Source organism: Plecotus auritus (assembly GCF_963455305.1).
Source record: "Plecotus auritus genome assembly, chromosome: 1".
NCBI lineage: Eukaryota > Metazoa > Chordata > Mammalia > Chiroptera > Vespertilionidae > Plecotus > Plecotus auritus.
Window position 1 is genome coordinate 200,789,524 of NC_137770.1, and position 16,936 is coordinate 200,806,459.

Genomic DNA, 16,936 nt, shown 5'->3' on the forward strand with positions numbered 1-16,936 from the left:
TTATTTAACTGGTCTCCCTGATTCCATTATTGCTCTTTATTCTCTGTTTAGTGCTTAGAGTAATCCTCTTACATCATTCAAATAAAATCATCACTTTTCTGCCAAAACCCTCAGAATAAGAAGATCAGTTCTTTAAAACGCCTGCCAGGCCTTAGGTGAACAAGCCCCCTAATACTCTTGACAGTCATTTACTATTCTGAGCTACACTGGCCTACTTGAACATTGCAGACCTATTTGAAAATACAACTTATGCACTGGCTGTTTTCTTTGCCTGAAATGCTTCATACCTTGTAGATGTTTGCTTAAACTTCACTTTCATGAGGTTTACACTGATCACCCTGTTTAAAATCAGAACCCCTTGCCATAGCCAGTTTTTCTCAGTGGTTAGAGCGTCAGTGTGCGGACTGAAGGGTCATGGGTTCCGTTCCAGTCATAGGCACTTACCTCGGTTGCAGGTTCCTCAGGCCCAGTCAGGGCACCTATGCAACCAGTCCATGTGTCTCTCTCGTATCAACATTTCTCTCTGTGTCTTTCATTCTAAAAAAAAAAATCAGTGGAAAAAATATCCTCAGGTGAGGATTAACTGTTTACATATACACACTTCTCTTCCCCCTGTTCTAGTATTCCTGTTTTACATTATATGTAACACCTCTTTAAAAACTAGGTACAGTGGGCAGATTTTGCATATGTAAATACAGCCACTATGGATGGAACATATTTGTGGAGGGAACTATTATGTTGTTGCTCACATACATATTATAAGTCATCTAGGGATGATTTAAAGTATACAGGAGAATGTGTGTAGGTTATATGCAAATACTAGGCCATGTTATGTAAGGGACTTAAGCATTTTCAGATTTTGTTACCTGAGGTGGGGGGGGGGTATCATCGAACCAATCCCCCATGAATACCGAGGGGCAACTGTAATGTTTTTTATGATTATTGTACGCATACCTTCCCAACCCCCAATTAAATGTTAGCTTCTGCAGCTTCATGAGGGCAGGGATAGTTTTGTCTAGTTTACTGAAGAGTTTTAAAAGACCTGAACCATGCTGAGTACATTCAAGTTATCAATAAATTCTTGTTTGATTTTGCTCCTCACATTTTTATCTCTTTTCTGTTGATATCACTTCCCATTATTCAGAAATGAACTATTTTTAAAATATATATATATTTCATTGATTTTTTACAGAGAGGAAGGGAGAGGGAGAGTTAGAAACATCAATGAGAGAGAAACATCGATCAGCTGCCTCCTGCACACCCCCTACTGGGGATGTGCCCGCAACCAAGGTACATGCCCTTGACCGGAATCGAACCTGGGACCCTTCAGTCTGCACGCCGACGCTCTATCCACTGAGCCACACCGGTCAGGGCCTGAAATGAACTCTTGATGTCACTTTCATCTTCTCACTTACCTTGCTTCCCATTTCCTACATCCACTTAATGACTTAGTGTTGTAAATTAATTTAATCCAGTACCTAAAACATAGTAACCCCCCTACATATTAACTATCAATGTCATCATCATCACTTTTTACTGAGCTTTGGCAATCTCTGTATTGGCTCCTGTTACATCCTCTTGAGTCATCCCTTCTCATTATTGCAGTAGGCTTCTTAACAGTCTTGCTGTTAAATAGCTTTGCCTCTGTCACCTTTTGCCTTCATTCTAATCCTTCTTCATCCTAGTGTAATTCTTTCACAGTTCCCTTAGTTTTCTAATACACAGGTGGGATTGCCTCACTCGCTTTTCAGAAAACCTTCCTGTCACTTCATTGTGTACATGGGACATTCCGAACATTCAGGTTCTCCTATCTTAATTTTCCAGGCCTATCATTCACTATGGTTTTCTACTCCTCGCATATCTCATTCACTTTCATATATCTACATTTGTGCAGGTGGCATTTCTTTAGTCTGGATTACCTCTTCCTAAATCCTTAGTTCTGATTTTAAAAATCTTAACTCTTAAATGGTACTTTGTTCCTGATTCCTCACTTAAAGGTCACCAACCCAACAGGTGTTTTTTCCTTTTTCACAGTGAGGTTATTCTACAACTTGACTCTTCAAAGCCTCTACCTTCCTCTCCTTCCCACTCCCCCCATACTCCTAATCCCCAGTAAGTGAAATGAAGCCCAAGCAGGTTTCTTGTGAACAAATTTAGGATGTAGACTAAATATCTTACTGTTTTCCTGTACCTCCAGACTTATTTGAATCTGTTTGTTCTCTTTGGGATCTTGTATCAGTTTTTACCACCTCCCCCATACACCTTTATCTTTATCTTGAGTATCTGCTATTTGATAAAGTACCCTCTGTCTACAACTTACAGTAATTATTCTAATGAAACTTTACCTCAAACTTAGTATTTTATTTCCTTCTCCAAATATTTTAAGAGAATAATCTTATTGACTCTGTTACCAGAAAGGGGACCTGGCTCTGAGTGGGTCTGCCTCTAGGACCAGCTGGTAGAGTGTGAGTTCTTGACTTCGTGCAAAAAAAAAAATCACAACACAATCCGGGTGAATTTTAGAGGACTAGTATTAAAGCTGGGGGCACTGAAACAAGGAAGGGTTGGGGAAATGAGCCTAGGCTGGTCTGCTTTGGTTCACTAAGAAGTCAGAGAAAAGGGGGTCTTGAGGACAAGAGCAAGGGAATTTGCCCAGGATGAACTGCCACTGCCCCTTGCTGCCCTGGTTGCAAGCCTTGTTTAGAGTTTAGAGATGCATGCCTGTAGGGAAGGAAAGGGGGCCATGTGGGGCACGGGCATGCTCCTGGGATGGAGAGCATGCTCTGTGCTGGACCTTGGTTTTGGGGTGGGTTTAAAGGCTGGGCATTTAGCCTGACTGGTGTGGCTCAGTAGTTAGAAAGTTGGCCCCCATACTGAAAGGTCCTGGGCTTGATTTCTGGTCAAGGGCAGGTACCTGGGTTGCAGGTTAGATCCGGCCCAGATGTTTCTCTCTGTCCCCTCCCTCTCCCTTCCACTAAAAAAAGGCTGGACATTTAGGGGAAGTCCTGGGGAGGATCTCAATAAAATATTCATCTTTATGCTGATAAACCAAAATGAGGTTTATTATCTTCATCTGTCCTTGGGTGTAGTTAGCAAGTGGCACTTACTGGTTTCTGTTGTCTCCCTGAGGAGGGTGATTTACCCTGTTTGGGGAGAAGTGCAAACCATTTACTCTTTAAGGGAAAATAGGATTTAATAGATGGCTGAAAACTGCAGTTTACCTCTATCTCATTTTCCCTATTCTACTTATCCTGGCTTATTAGCCTATCTCAACTCTACTCTATATTTTTAATCCTCAGTCCAGGATCATTTGCCTGCTCCCCCATTTTTCCAGTGGACTGTGGCAGAGATCACCAATGCCATCTTTACTGCCCAATCCTGTTACCTCTTTTCAGTTCTTATTGATACTTTGTGATTTGCCTTCCTTCATGAAACTTTTCTCATTGAAGCTGCTTTCTTCTGATTGTCTTCCTGTGCCCTATTAAGGCCTTCCTATAGTTTCATTTACTCTCCCTTTTAAATATTGAATATTCTCCTCTCCCCCTTCCTCCTCAGGCACACATAATTATACACTTGTATAGTTACAATTTCTTTATTTTAGTAACCTCATTTAATTCATTAAATTCAACTATAACCTACAAATTTATGATGCCTCTTAAATCTGTATCTATCTTGTCTAATTGTTAAATTTTAGAGAGCACCATGCCTTTGCAGCCATAGTCTCAGGTCTCCCCCCAAAAAGAGTTTCACTAGGACCTATGAATGTGTGCCCCATTTTTTAGTGATTCCAAAGTTAGTAAGATCTATGAGGTTATCACAATACTAGCTTTAAAACTTCAAAACTGAGAAACAAGAAAGGCTTAGCCCTAAGGCTGAACTATAAAAGTTTGTTATCTAGGCTCTTCCTGTTGCCAGAGGGCCAGCTTTCACTGAACTCTGTAAAGCTCGAGGCATTAGCATACCTGAAACACAGCCACACCCCAACACTAAGACCTACCCTGGCCCATCCCTCCCACATCTTGGCCACCTGGGCTTAGATGAAAGCTTGCTTTCTGATTTAAACTTGTCTGTTTTTAAAAAGTCCTTCCTGGGAGCAGGAGTGGAATAGTCAATGGGGGTAAAAGGGGACATCCGTATACTCAACAACAATAAAGATAAATTAAAAAATAAAAAGTAAATGGAAGATGTATGCAATAAAAAACAAAACAAAAAACTTGTTTCCCTCCCTTGAATAGTAATTACAATTATCTCCTGCCACTGGACAAATTTAAAAATGCAGCCCCCCAAAAAACACACCCATCCTGACCTAGTCAAAAGTCTTGAACTTCACTTGTTATTTTGATCCCCCAAAAGCTATTTCCTGTACCTTTTTCAAGGTTTTTCTGTTCACATAGACATAATATAGATTAAAATATGTATTATTCCTAACTGAATTGGAGAGGCTTTATATCTACAGCCTCAGTTGCTTTGAAAATATTTTTCTGCCACACCCTTCACCCCCACTTCCACTTTTTCTCTTCCCCTGGCACTTACCCATTCTTTCTGTCAAAATCAGAGCAAAACAGGACAACAGCCTCCCTCACTGGAGTTCAGGCGGAGAAAGCATTTTTCCTGAGAACCAACCAACTGGTAGCCCCAGTAAAGCAATGAGCTGAGTAGGCACATGCTCAGTTCCTTCTTTTAAAACCACCAATCATATATTACTCCTCCTCCCAGACAGTGACCTAGGGAGTGAAAGTCACCAAACAAATACTGTTTTCTTCTTAGTCCTTCTGAAAAGTCCAAAGTTACTCTCCCCTTCTTCAGAGTGGAGTTTCTAGAGGCCCAGCAAAAATTTCTGGGGTTCTACTAAGACAGTTTCTACAATTTCAACTTCCATTTGTATTCTTTCCTGAAGTCTATCTGCCTGAGAAAATATCGGTTTTCTACAGATTCTCCTTAACTGTTTTCCTTTTCAGGAATAAAAGTCTTATCTCTACTCCCAAAGAGAATGTAATAATGGTGCATTGCCCTAGGGTGTAAAAACTTCAAAGCTGTGCAAAACATTTCAGACACCTAATAGGGATAATTTGAAAAGGAAGGGTGAGCTCTAGCTGGTTTGGCTCAGTGCATGGAATGTTGGCCTGTGGACTGAAGGGTCCTAGGTTCAATTCTGGTCAAGGGCACATACCTGGGTGTAGGAGGTGGGCAGGAGGCAGCCGGTCATTGATTCTCTCTCATTATTGATGTTTCTATCTCTCTCTCCCCTCTCCCTTCCTCTCTCAAATCAATTTTTAAAAAAATTAAAAAGAAAAGGCAGGATGAGTATCTAACAAAAGCAAAAGACTTAAAGAATGAAGTTAGACATTTTCTGATGAAAAATAATGTTGATTTGGCTTATGAACTTGTCTTTGAGCTCTGATTTCATTAGTTAGGACATTGTGATATTTTCTATAAACTGAGTATCATTGTTTTGACATCTAATATTTAAAATATAAAATATACAGAATGCTAGGTTATGGTCAGGGAGTATGTATATACAAACAAAGGAGTTTGCAGGTTTTTCCCACTTTATGAACCAGAGGAAAATGTAATAGTTAAAATAGCTTCTTAAGAGATATTATTGGACTTTTAAACTTAGGCTTAACTTTTTTTTACTTATGAAAGTAATATGTACTCATTTTGACAAATAGAAACAACGTACAGTTTATATATAAAGTAAAATTAAAAGTCGCCATCTTTCAGTTACCCCACTCCAGTCGCACTCTCTAGACCAGCCTTGGGCAAACTACGGCCCGCTGGCCGGATCCGGCTGTTCTATCCGGTTCTCTTGCTCTCCCCTCCGCTCCTTTACTTTGAATTTATATTAGTTTACACAAACACTCCATCCATGCTTTTGTTCCGGCCCTCCGGTCCAGTTTAAGAACCCATTGTGGCCCTCGAGTCAAAAAGTTTGCCCACCCCTGCTCTAGACTCTAGCGTCTAGAGATAGTCACTAGTAAGCCTTTGATATTTATCCTTAGTGGTTGTTTTTTTTTGTAGTTCTACAAATAGACTGACATGAGGGTGGCCTTCCCCTATAAATGGGAGAATTCATCTGCACTGTGCCTTTTTTCTCTCCTAACAAATATAAATTGTGAGCATTTTCCCAAGTATATATTTAGATACTTTTCATGGCTGCCTAGTATTCTGTGAAGGTGTATTGTTAATTTGTCCCTACCATTTGATGGATTTACCTTTTTTTTTTTTTTTTTTTTTTTTTTTTACTGTCATTATAATTAATTTTATGGTGGACATTATTGAACCTATATCTTTTCACCAGAGATAGGCATTATATGAAGAACAAATTCTTAGGATAAGCAGTTTGTAATTTTCATAGGACATTTCCAAATTACCTTTCCTAAAACGTAAATATATATACCCGTAGCAGTATAGGAAACAACTTATTTTCCAAAACTTATGCTGATGTGTGATTTTTTTTATTTTTGCCAAATTAATAAACGACACATGCTATGGGTATATGTTTAGTGATTAGGAAGCTACATATTTCTTTATCATTCACCCATTTTAAAATTAGATTTTTATCATTAATTTCATCTTGATCCTTTGAAAATATTTTCTCTTTACAGTATGTTGTAGGATAGTAAGAAGCTAGGAAAATTCCAGGACAAGCAGAATAGGGAAACTAAGATAGTTAAATGGCAGTTTGCAGCCACCTAGTAAATCCTATCTTCCCTAAACCAAGGGATACTTAAGAGTAAAAGGTTTTCACTTCTCCTTCCCAACCAGAGGGTAAATAGTTTAAATCACTGTACTCAGGGAGACAGAAACAGAAATTAGTGCCGTTTGCCAACCACACCCAAGGACAGAAAATTTGAGAATAAATCTCACTTTTTGGTTTATCAGCATAAAGTTGATGAATATCCTCCCTTAAGACCTCCCCTAAATGCCAGCCTTTAAAACCCAAGAAAAGGAAGATCCCAACAAGCTCTCATTCCAGTGAGTATGCCCATGCCATTTCCCTTGCCCCTCCCTTTCCCCCCACAGGCTCCTATCTCCCTAAATTCCAAGGAACCTCAGGAGACTTTGAACCAGGGAAGCAGTTGGCAGTGGCAGCTCTTCCCAGGCTAATCTGAACCTGTCTCCAAGGCTCTCCTTTCTCTGACTTCCCTGTAAGCCAAAGCCACCCAGCCTGGGCTCTCCTGTTGCTTCTTCTATGCCCTTATTGCACTGTCCTAGGTGTGTTTTTGCTGCAGTCAATAAATTCTTGCTTGCTTTTCTACACTTTGTCTCATGATTGAAATCTTTCCTTCAAGAAGATAAGAACCCAGGTCTTGTCAATTCCCTGGTAACAATATCTTTTTTTATTGTTGCCAATTTAACAAATGACACATGGTATCTTGTTATTTTTATTCTTTTTTTTAATCCTCACCCGAGAATATTTTCCCATTGATTTTTAGAGAGTGTGGAAGGGAGGGAGGAGGGGAAGAGAGTGAGAGAGAGAAACATAGATCGGATTGGCCGCCTCCCACAGGTGCCTAACCTGGGCCAGGGAGCAAGCCTGTAACTGAGGTACGTGCCCTTGGCTGGGAATTGAGCCCGAGAGATTGGTTGGTGTGCAGGCTCTAACCACTGAGAAACACAGTCCAGGGCACCCATTTTAAAATTAAGATTTTTATCATTAATTTGATCTTGATCCTTTAAAAGTATTTTCTCTTTTACAGTGATTAGAATATGATCTCGGTCAAATAATGAATTAAGCTATATGATTTTGAATTTTATAATATCCCAGTTTTATGATAACATGACATTATAGAACAATTTTTTTCCATGGTAAATTCCATTGTTATTCTGTTTTATTGATCCTTTAACAGTTAAGAGAAGAAAGCCGGAGGCTGGCGTTGGCTGCCAAAAGAGAAAAGCGAAAGGAGAAGAGAAGAAAGAAAAAGGAAGAACAAAGAAGAAAACTAGAAGAAATTGAGGCGAAAAATAAAGAGAACTTTGAACTCCAAGCTGCTCAAGAAAAAGAAAAGCATAAAGTTGAAGGTATTTTTCTCTACAAACCATCTAATTTGTTTCATATAATACATAATAATAAAATGAAAATTATATTTTTAAAATATCAGTAACTTAGGTAAAATTAGATTTCTAAATTATAAAGCCCTTAAAGTATTTATAGCCTTCTCCCTAGCTTTTTTATTATGAAGATAAATTAAAAGAATGATAAAACACCTGAATACACTTTACCTAGATTTTAATAAAAATAAGCATTTTACCCATTTACTTTAATTTCTTTTCCTATAAATATGCATACAGATTTTTTCTAAGTTATCTGAAAGTAAATTGCAGACATTCTGACATTGTACTTGTAAAACTTCAACATACACCTGACATTTGCTTACATAATGGTACTACCTAAAAAAATTAACAGTAATTTGGTAATATTATTACCTGTAATCCAGACCATATTCAGATTTTTCTCAAATGAGGGAATTATTTTTAATGAGGTTCTAGTTAAAGATTATTTGAGATGATATTCTGAGGAAGAACCATCACTGCTAAATTACCAATTATGTATGCACTGTGTGTGTGTGTGTGTGTGTGTGTGTGTTTGTTCTCCCTCCTCCAGCCTTTTATTTTGAAAAAAATTTGAACTAAAGAAATGTTTAAGGATTAGTATGTTGAACACCTGACTATCACCTAGATTGTTATAACATTTGGGCACATTTGTTTATCTTTTTTTCCTCTCTTTTTGAACAGTTTGTATGTAAGATGTATATATCATGCAAAATCGCCCCTAAATACTTGATTATGTATTTCCCAGAAAAATGACATATTTTACATAACCATAATAACATTGTAACACCCAAGAAATTTAATTTATAAAACATTTAATATACAGTATATAGTCACATTTATAAGATTGTCCCCCAAATAATTCTTACACTTCCCTACTATGCATTGTTTAGTTAGGACTTAGGGACATAGAATAGATCAGTCATATTTGTCTCCTTATGATGAATGCTGGAATGACTGATGACTTTATGTCTAATAGAAGCAAATAACTACTGGTTTTCTTTCTTTTTTTTTTTTTTCTTGAAGTGCTTAAAGCTAAATATATTCTAAGAATTCTTAGAATTTGCTAATTCATTATTGGTACTTTTATAGATGAGCCTGAAGTTTTGACAGAGCCTCCAAGTGCCACAACCACTACTACTATAGGTATATCTGCAACCTGGACAACTTTGGCAGGTTCCCATGGTAAAAGAAATAATACCATAACTACAACCAGTTCAAAGAGGAAAAACAGGAAAAATAAAATGACTCCAGAAAACGTTCAAATTATATTTGATGATCCACTACCAATCTCATACAGTCAGCCAGAGAAGGTGAACGGAGGAGAGTCAAAAAGTAGCAGTACCAGCGAGAGTGGGGACAGTGATAATATGAGGATTTCCAGCTGCAGTGATGAAAGTAGTAACAGCAATAGCAGCCGAAAGAGTGACAATCATTCACCTGCTGTGGTTACCACCACTGTGACCAGCAAGAAACAGCCATCAGTTCTGGTTACATTTCCAAAGGAGGAGAGAAAATCTGTTTCTGGCAAGGCTTCAATAAAGTTAGTTTCAATTTTTATTTTTATAATTTATAGTATCATGAAATGCTTGTTGCTAAATTTTTTTTTATAAATCCAGTAAAGAACAGCAGAACAAGAATTTGCCTTTGTTTTGATGACACAGTTTCATTTGATTTGAATAATAAGCTACTTTTTAGATTTTATATTAATGAGAGAGAAAATTATTTTTACTATGTAATTTATTCATTTTGTTAAACTTAGCCCATGAAAAGTATTGATTATGGGTACTCAGTGACTATTATTGTGATTAAACTCTGCTAAATTTTAACTCTAAATAGCATCTTTTTTTGTTGTTGTTAATCCTCACTGGGGTATATTTTTCCATTTATTTTTAGAGAAAGTGGAAGGTGGGGGTGGAGAGAGAAAACCACCTCCTGTATGCACATACTCCAACTGGGGGAGAGGGCGAACCCTAAACCAAAGTATATACCCTTGACTGGAAATTGAACCAACAACCCTTAGGTGCTCAGGCTGATGCTCTAACCTCTGAACACACTGGCCAGGGCTATTTTTTCCTTTTTTTTGCTCATTCCCTCCAGCACCCCCAGTCCCTACCCCACCAACATCTGTCAGCCTGATCTCTGTGAGTCTCTATTTTGCTTGTAAGTTCATTTTGTTCATTAGATTCCACATATGAGTGAAATTATATTCTATTTGTCTGTCTCTGACTGGCTTATTTCACTTAGCATAATGCTCTTCAGGTTCATCTTTGCTGTTGCAAAGTGTAAGGTTAGCTTTTTATAGCTAAGTAGTAGTCCATTGTGTAAATATACCACAGCTTTTTTTATCCACTCATTTACTGATGGACACTTGGGCTGCTTCCAAATCTTGGCTATTGTAAATAATGCTGCAATGAACATAGGTGTGCATATATTTTTTTGAATTAGTGTTTCAGGTTTCTTTGTATAAATTCCCAGATGTGGAATCGCTGGGTGTTAAGGCAGTTTGGTTTTTTAAATTTTTTGACATACTCCATACAGCTTTTCACAGTGGCTGCACCAATCTGCATTTCCACTAACAGTACACGAGGGTTCCCTTTTTTCACATTCTGGCCAACACTTGTTGTTGGTTTATGGATGACAGCCATTCTGACAGGTGTGAGGTGATATCTCCTTGTGGTTTTAATTTGAGCATGTTTTCATAGGTCTGTTTGCCTTCTGTATGTCCTCTTTGGGGAAGTGTCTATTCAAATCTTTTGCCCATTTTTTTTAAAAAATATATTTTACTGATTTTTTACAGAGAGGAAGGGAGAGGGATAGAGAGTTAGAAACATCGATGAGAGAGAAACATCGATCAGCTGCCTCCTGCACACCCCCTACTGGGGATGTGCCCGCAACCAAGGTACATGCCCTTGACCGGAATCGAACCTGGGACCCTTCAGTCCGCAGGCTGACGCTCTATCCACTGAGCCAAACCGGTTTCGGCTTGCCCATTTTTTTAATTGGATTGTTTTTTATGTGGTGAGTTGTATAAATTCTTTATAAATTTTGGGCTATTAACCCATTATCCGATATATCCCAAATATGTTCTCCCATTCAGTGGTTTGTCTTTTCAGTTTGTTGAAGGTTTCCTTGCTGTGTAAAAACTTTTTAATTTGTTTTAGTCCCCTTTGTTTAAATTTTTTCTTTTGTTTTTCCTTGCCCTGGGAGATATATAAGAAAAAATGTTGTTATGAGAAATGTCCAAGATTTTACTGCCTATGTTTTCTTCTAGGAATTTTATGGTTTCGAGTCTAACATCTGAATCTTAAATCAATTTTGAGTTTAATTCTTGTGTATGGTGTAAGAAGGTGGTCTGGTTTCTTTTTTTTCCATGTATCTGTCCAATATTTCCATTACCATTTATTGAATAGATTGTCTTTACCTCACTGTTTTTGCCTCCTTTGTCAAATATTGACCATAGCCCTGGCTGGTGTGTCTCAGTGGTTAGAATGTCTGTCCGTGCATCAAGGGGTCTCTGGTTCGATTCCTGGTCAAGGGCACGTACCTGGGTTGTAGGTTCGATCCCCGCCCTGGTATGGGTATGTGGGGGAATCAACCAATCTATGTATGGAAGTCTCTCTATCTCTCTTTCTCTAACTCTTCCACCCCACCCCAACCCTCCCCCTCCCTTCCACTCTCTAAAATTCAATGTAAAAATATCTTCGGGTGAGATTAACAAAACAAACAGACAAACAAAAGCATTAATTGATTGTAAAGGTGTGGGTTTATTTCTGGGCTCTATATTCTGTTCGATTAATATATATGTCTGTTTTTATGCCAGTACCATGCTATTTTGATTACTATGCCCTTGTACTATAGTTAAGTAGCATGATTCCTCCAACTTTGTTGTTCTTTCTCAAGGTTGCTGTTGCTGTTTGGAGTCTTTTGTGGTTCCATATAAATTTTTGGTATATTTGTTCTAGTACTGTGAAATATGCCATTGGTATTTTGATAGGAATTGATTTGAATCTATAGATGACTTTGGGTAGTATGGACATTTTAGTGATGTTAATTCTTTTTATCCATGAACATGATATATGCTTCTACTTGTTTGTATCTTCTTCATTTTCTTTCTTGAGTGTCTTACAGTTTTCTGAGTACAAGTCTTTTATCCTTGGTTAAATTTATTTCTAGATATTTTAGTCTTTTTGAAACAATTGTGAATAGGATTGTTTTCTTAGTTTCCCTTTCTGATAGTTCATCATTGATGTATAAATATGCCACTGATTTCTGTATATTTATTTTGTATCTTGGTGGAATCTTTAGGTTCTATATACAAAGTATCATGACATCTGCAAATAATGACAGTTTTAATTCTTTCCAATTTGGATTCCTTTTATTTTTTTCTTCTTGTCTGATTGTTGTGGGTAGGATTTCTAGTACTATGTTGAATAAGAATGGAGAAAGCGGGCAGCCCTGTCTTGTTCCTGATCTTAAGGGAAACACTTATAGTTTTTGTCCTTTGTGTATCATGTTGGCTGTGGGTTTGTGATATATGGCCTTTATTGCGTTGAGTTATATTCCCTCTGTTCCCACTTTGCTGAGAGATTTTATCATAAACTAGAGGCCCAGTACATGAAAATTCATGCACTGGTGGTGGGGGGTGTCCCTCAGCCCCGCCTGCCCCCTCTCACAGTCTGGGAGCCCTTAGGGGCGGGAGGCCACCTAGCAATCAGGGGAAGGAGACACCCCCATCACACCTCTGCTGCTGCCACTGTCGGCAGTGCAAGTCTCGGCAGGCCCTGGTTACCTGAGCCTCGGGCGGCCCTGGGAGGCTGGGCAGCCGCCATCCAAGGCTTGCCTATACCTCAGGCCGGCCCTGGGCCGCTGGAGGGCTGAGGGGACTGGGTGCTGCCATCTTGTGGCTGTGGGTGCCACCATCTTTGAGGGCGTGACAGTGAATTAGCATATTCCCTCCTTATTGTCTGTGGGCGCCGCCATCTTTGAGGGCGGGACAGTCAATTAGCATATTCCCTCCTAATTGGCTGTGGGCGCCGCCATCTTTGCAATGGCGTGAGGATCTATTAGCATATTTCCTCTTTATTAGATAGGATGGTTGCTGGATTTTATCAAACTTTTTCTGTGTCTAATGATATGATCATGTGGTTTTTATCTTTCATTTTGTTTAAGTGGTGTATCCCATTTACTGATTTACTGATATTTTATCAACCTTGCATCTCCAGAACAAATCCCACCTGGTCATGGTGTATGGTCTTTTTCATGCGTTACTGGATCAAGTTTGCTAATATTGTGTTGAGGATTTTAGCATCTAAATTCATCAGGAATATTGGCCTATAATTTTCTTTCTTTGTAATGGTTTTATCTGGTTTTGAAATTAGGATAATGCTGGCCTCATAAAATGAGCGTGGGACTTTTCCATCCTCTTGAATTTTTTTAATAGTTTGAGAAGGATAGGTGTTAGTTCTTTGAATATTTGGTAAAATTCATCTGTGAAGCCATCTGGTCCAGGAGTTTTGTTTATTGAGAGGTTTTTTTTTTAATTTTTTTTAATTTAATAAATCTTTATTGTTCAGATTATTACAATTGTTCCTCTTTTTCCCCCATAGCTCCCCTCCACCCAGTTCCCACCCCACCTTTTGCCCTTACCCCCCTCCCCCACTGTCCTCATCCATAGGTGTACGATTTTTTGTCCAGTCTCTTCCTGCACCCCCCACATCCCTTTTTCCCCGAGAATTGTCAGTCCACTCCCTTTCTATGCCCCTGATTCTATTATATTCACCAATTTATTCTGTTCCTCAGATTTTTTATTTACTTGATTTTTAGATTCACTTGTTGATAGATATGTATTTGTTGTTCATAATTTTTATCTTTACCTTTTTCTTCTTCCTCTTCTTAAAGAATACCTTTCAGCATTTCATATAATACTGGTTTGGCGGTGATGAACTCCTTTAGCTTTTTCTTATCTGTGAAGCTCTTTATCTGACCTTCAGTTCTGAATGATAGCTTTGCTGGGTAGAGTAATCTTGATTGTAGGTTCTTGCTATTCATCACTGAATATTTCTTGCCACTCCCATCTGGCCTGAATAGTTTCTGTTGAGAAATCAGCTGACAGTCGTATGGGTACTCCCTTGTAGGTAACTAACTATTTTTCTCTTGCTGCTTTTAATATTCTCTGTCTTTTGCTCTTGGCATTTTAATTATGATGTGTCTTGGTGTGGTCCTCATTGGATTTTTTTTGTTTGGGGTTCTCTGCGCTTCCTGGAGTTGGAAGTCTATTTCTTTCACCAGGTGGGGAAAGTTTTCTGTCATTATTTCTTCAAATAGGTTTTCAGTATCTTGTTCTCTCTCTTCTTCTGGCACCCCCATAATTCGGATGTTGGTACGCTTGAAGTTGTCCCAGAGGCTCCTTACACTATCTACATATTTTTGGATTCCTTTTTCTTTTTGCTTTTCCGGTTGAGTGTTTTTTGCTTCTTTGTATTTCAAATCTTTGACTTGATTCTAGCGATCCTCTAGTCTGCTGTTAGATCTCTGTATAATATTTTTTATTTCAGTCAGTGTATGCTTAATTTCTAGTTCAGCCATGGGCAAACTACAGCCCGCGGGCCGGATCCGGCTCATTCGGCTGTTCTATCCAGCCCGCGGAGCCGAAAGAGCAGAGGGTTCTTTTGCTCTCCCCTCCGCTCCTTCACCAGCAGCAGTGTTAACATGGCAACGTCGGGAAACACGGCCGCAGCTCCTTCTTCTGAGTGGACGGATTTATATCTGCCCATTCAGTAGAAGGAACAACCTCTCAATCTTCCAGAGGCTCCTTGTAATGCCCACGGACGCGCCCCCCGACATCACCCTGGGAATGCGTAGACACGTTATCGTGGTGATGTAGGGAGACACGTCCCTGGAGAGCACAGTATCAGAGCATTAGCTTAAAAGGAGACCAACAACACTGTTCCCACTGAAGTTGATGTTTTAAAGATGAAAAACCTTTCAACCCAGTCTACATTGCCATCTACATCTACGTCCCGGGCATAAGTTGGAAGTTGCACTAAAGAAAATGTTTAATTTACTGTTTACACACTTTGTTCTTTTCTATTTGTTTTAGTTTTAAATTATTTTATTACATTTAAGTTTAATTTGAAAGGCTTTTGTACCTTTCCTTTGTTAGGCAATTTTATTTTGCCTTTGCCATCTTCAATATAAAGTATGTTATTGTGCTATGATTCCTCCATTTTTTGAAGTTTCAAATTATAATTATTAGTGTTTACATTCTTCTTGTTAAAATGTTTGAAATGAATAAAACTATTGAAATAATAAAAAAAAAAGACCGTACCCTTTTATGTAATGATGTTTACTTTGAATTTATATTAGTTCACACAAACACTCCATCCATGCTTTTGTTCCAGCCCTCCGGTCCAGTTTAAGAACCCATTGTGACCCTCGAGTCAAAAAGTTTGCTCACCCCTGTTCTAGTTGGTCCTTTTTCATATCCTCGAGGGTCTCGCTAAATTTATCAGCCTTTTCTAGAAAATTCTTGAAAAACCTAGTAACAGTGGTTTTGAACTCTATATCCAGTCGTTTGCTTTCCTCCATTTCTTTCATTTGTGATCTGTTTCTTTGTCTCCGCATTTTGGCTGCTTCCCTGAGTTGATACAGTGGCTTTGTGTGCTAGGTGTCCTATAGGGCCCAGTGGCTCAACCTCCCCAGTTACCTGAGATGGACACTCTTGGTGCACCCCTTTGTGGGCTGTGTGCACAGTCTTGTTGTGGTTAAGCCTTGATTGTTGTTGGTACCACTGGGAGGTATTGACCTCCAGGCCAATTGGCTGTGAGGATCAGCTGTGTCTATGCTGGGAGAACTTCTGTGCTGGAGACACCCTTATGAGACAAGACTTGCAAAAGCCTCTGTGCTCAGCTTGGATGGGGCGGCGTCTCAGGGTGGAGCAGACAACACTGGTTTCCCATCAGCCCTGCCCTAATAGACCCCTGTGTCTCAGTGTCCTGTGGTAATTGCTCCAAGCACCTCTGAGAGAAAGCTGCCCTCAAGTTCCGCCTGCTGAAGCGGGAGACAGTTCAGTTTCTCCCCGAATGAGTCTGGGTCCCCAGAGTCTTGCCCGGAACTGGAGTTCAGCGCTGTCAGGAGCTTTTGTCTCCCTCCCGCTTGAGAAAGTCAGCCATGTACTCAGTTGCCTGCCCTCTCCGCTCGTGCGCCTCGGTACCTCTGCCTTCCGCAGTTCCTCTGAGTCTCAGTGTGCTTTTCTCTTTCCTGACAGTCCAGTTTCACTCCGTATGAGTCTGGGTCCCCAGAGACTCGCCCAGAACTGGAGTTCAGCGCAGTCGGGAACTTTTGTCTCCCTCCCGCTTGAGAAAGCCAGCCACGCACTCAGTTGTCAGTCCTCTCCGCACGTGCGTCTCAGTACCTCTGCCTTCTGCAGCTCCTCTGAGTCTCATTGTGCTTTTCTCTTTCCTTCTAGTTGTAGAATTTCCACTCAGCCAGCCTTCCTGTGGTTCTGGATGATGTCCGTTTTGTCTTTTAGTTGTAGTTTTGAAATTGTTTTGCTAGGCAGCAGTTTAGGTGTTTACCTATGCCACCATCTTGGTTTCTCCTTTTTTTTTTTTTTTTTTTTTAAATTACTGCTTCAATTTCATTAGTTGTAATCTGTCTATTCAGATGCTCTGACTCTTCTTGATCCAGTTTTAGAAGATTGTATATTTCTAGGAATTTTATCTATTTCTTCCAGATTGTCCAATATGTTGGCATATAGTTATTTTCTAGAAACGATCTTATAAAATATTTTCATTTTATGCTAAGTATTGAAAAATGAAAAGTAAATTTCTTATTTGAGTACCATGTTCATTCTAAAAATAAATAAAACAGTTGTCCA

At 39.1% G+C, this 16,936-nt stretch overlaps 1 protein-coding gene across 8 annotated transcripts in view; it reads left to right on the forward strand.

The window, feature by feature from the left end:
• The window catches only part of ANKRD17 (ankyrin repeat domain 17), a 169,894-nt gene that overhangs the window by 125,599 nt on the left and 27,359 nt on the right, over window positions 1–16,936 (forward strand). For all 8 annotated transcript variants that reach the window (XM_080672443.1, XM_080672444.1, XM_080672447.1 and 5 more), the window contains 2 exons: window positions 7,854–8,025; window positions 9,148–9,598. In XM_080672443.1, coding sequence (XP_080528569.1) covers window positions 7,854–8,025; window positions 9,148–9,598 — 623 coding nt within the window. The remainder of the gene's footprint in view (window positions 1–7,853; window positions 8,026–9,147; window positions 9,599–16,936) is intronic.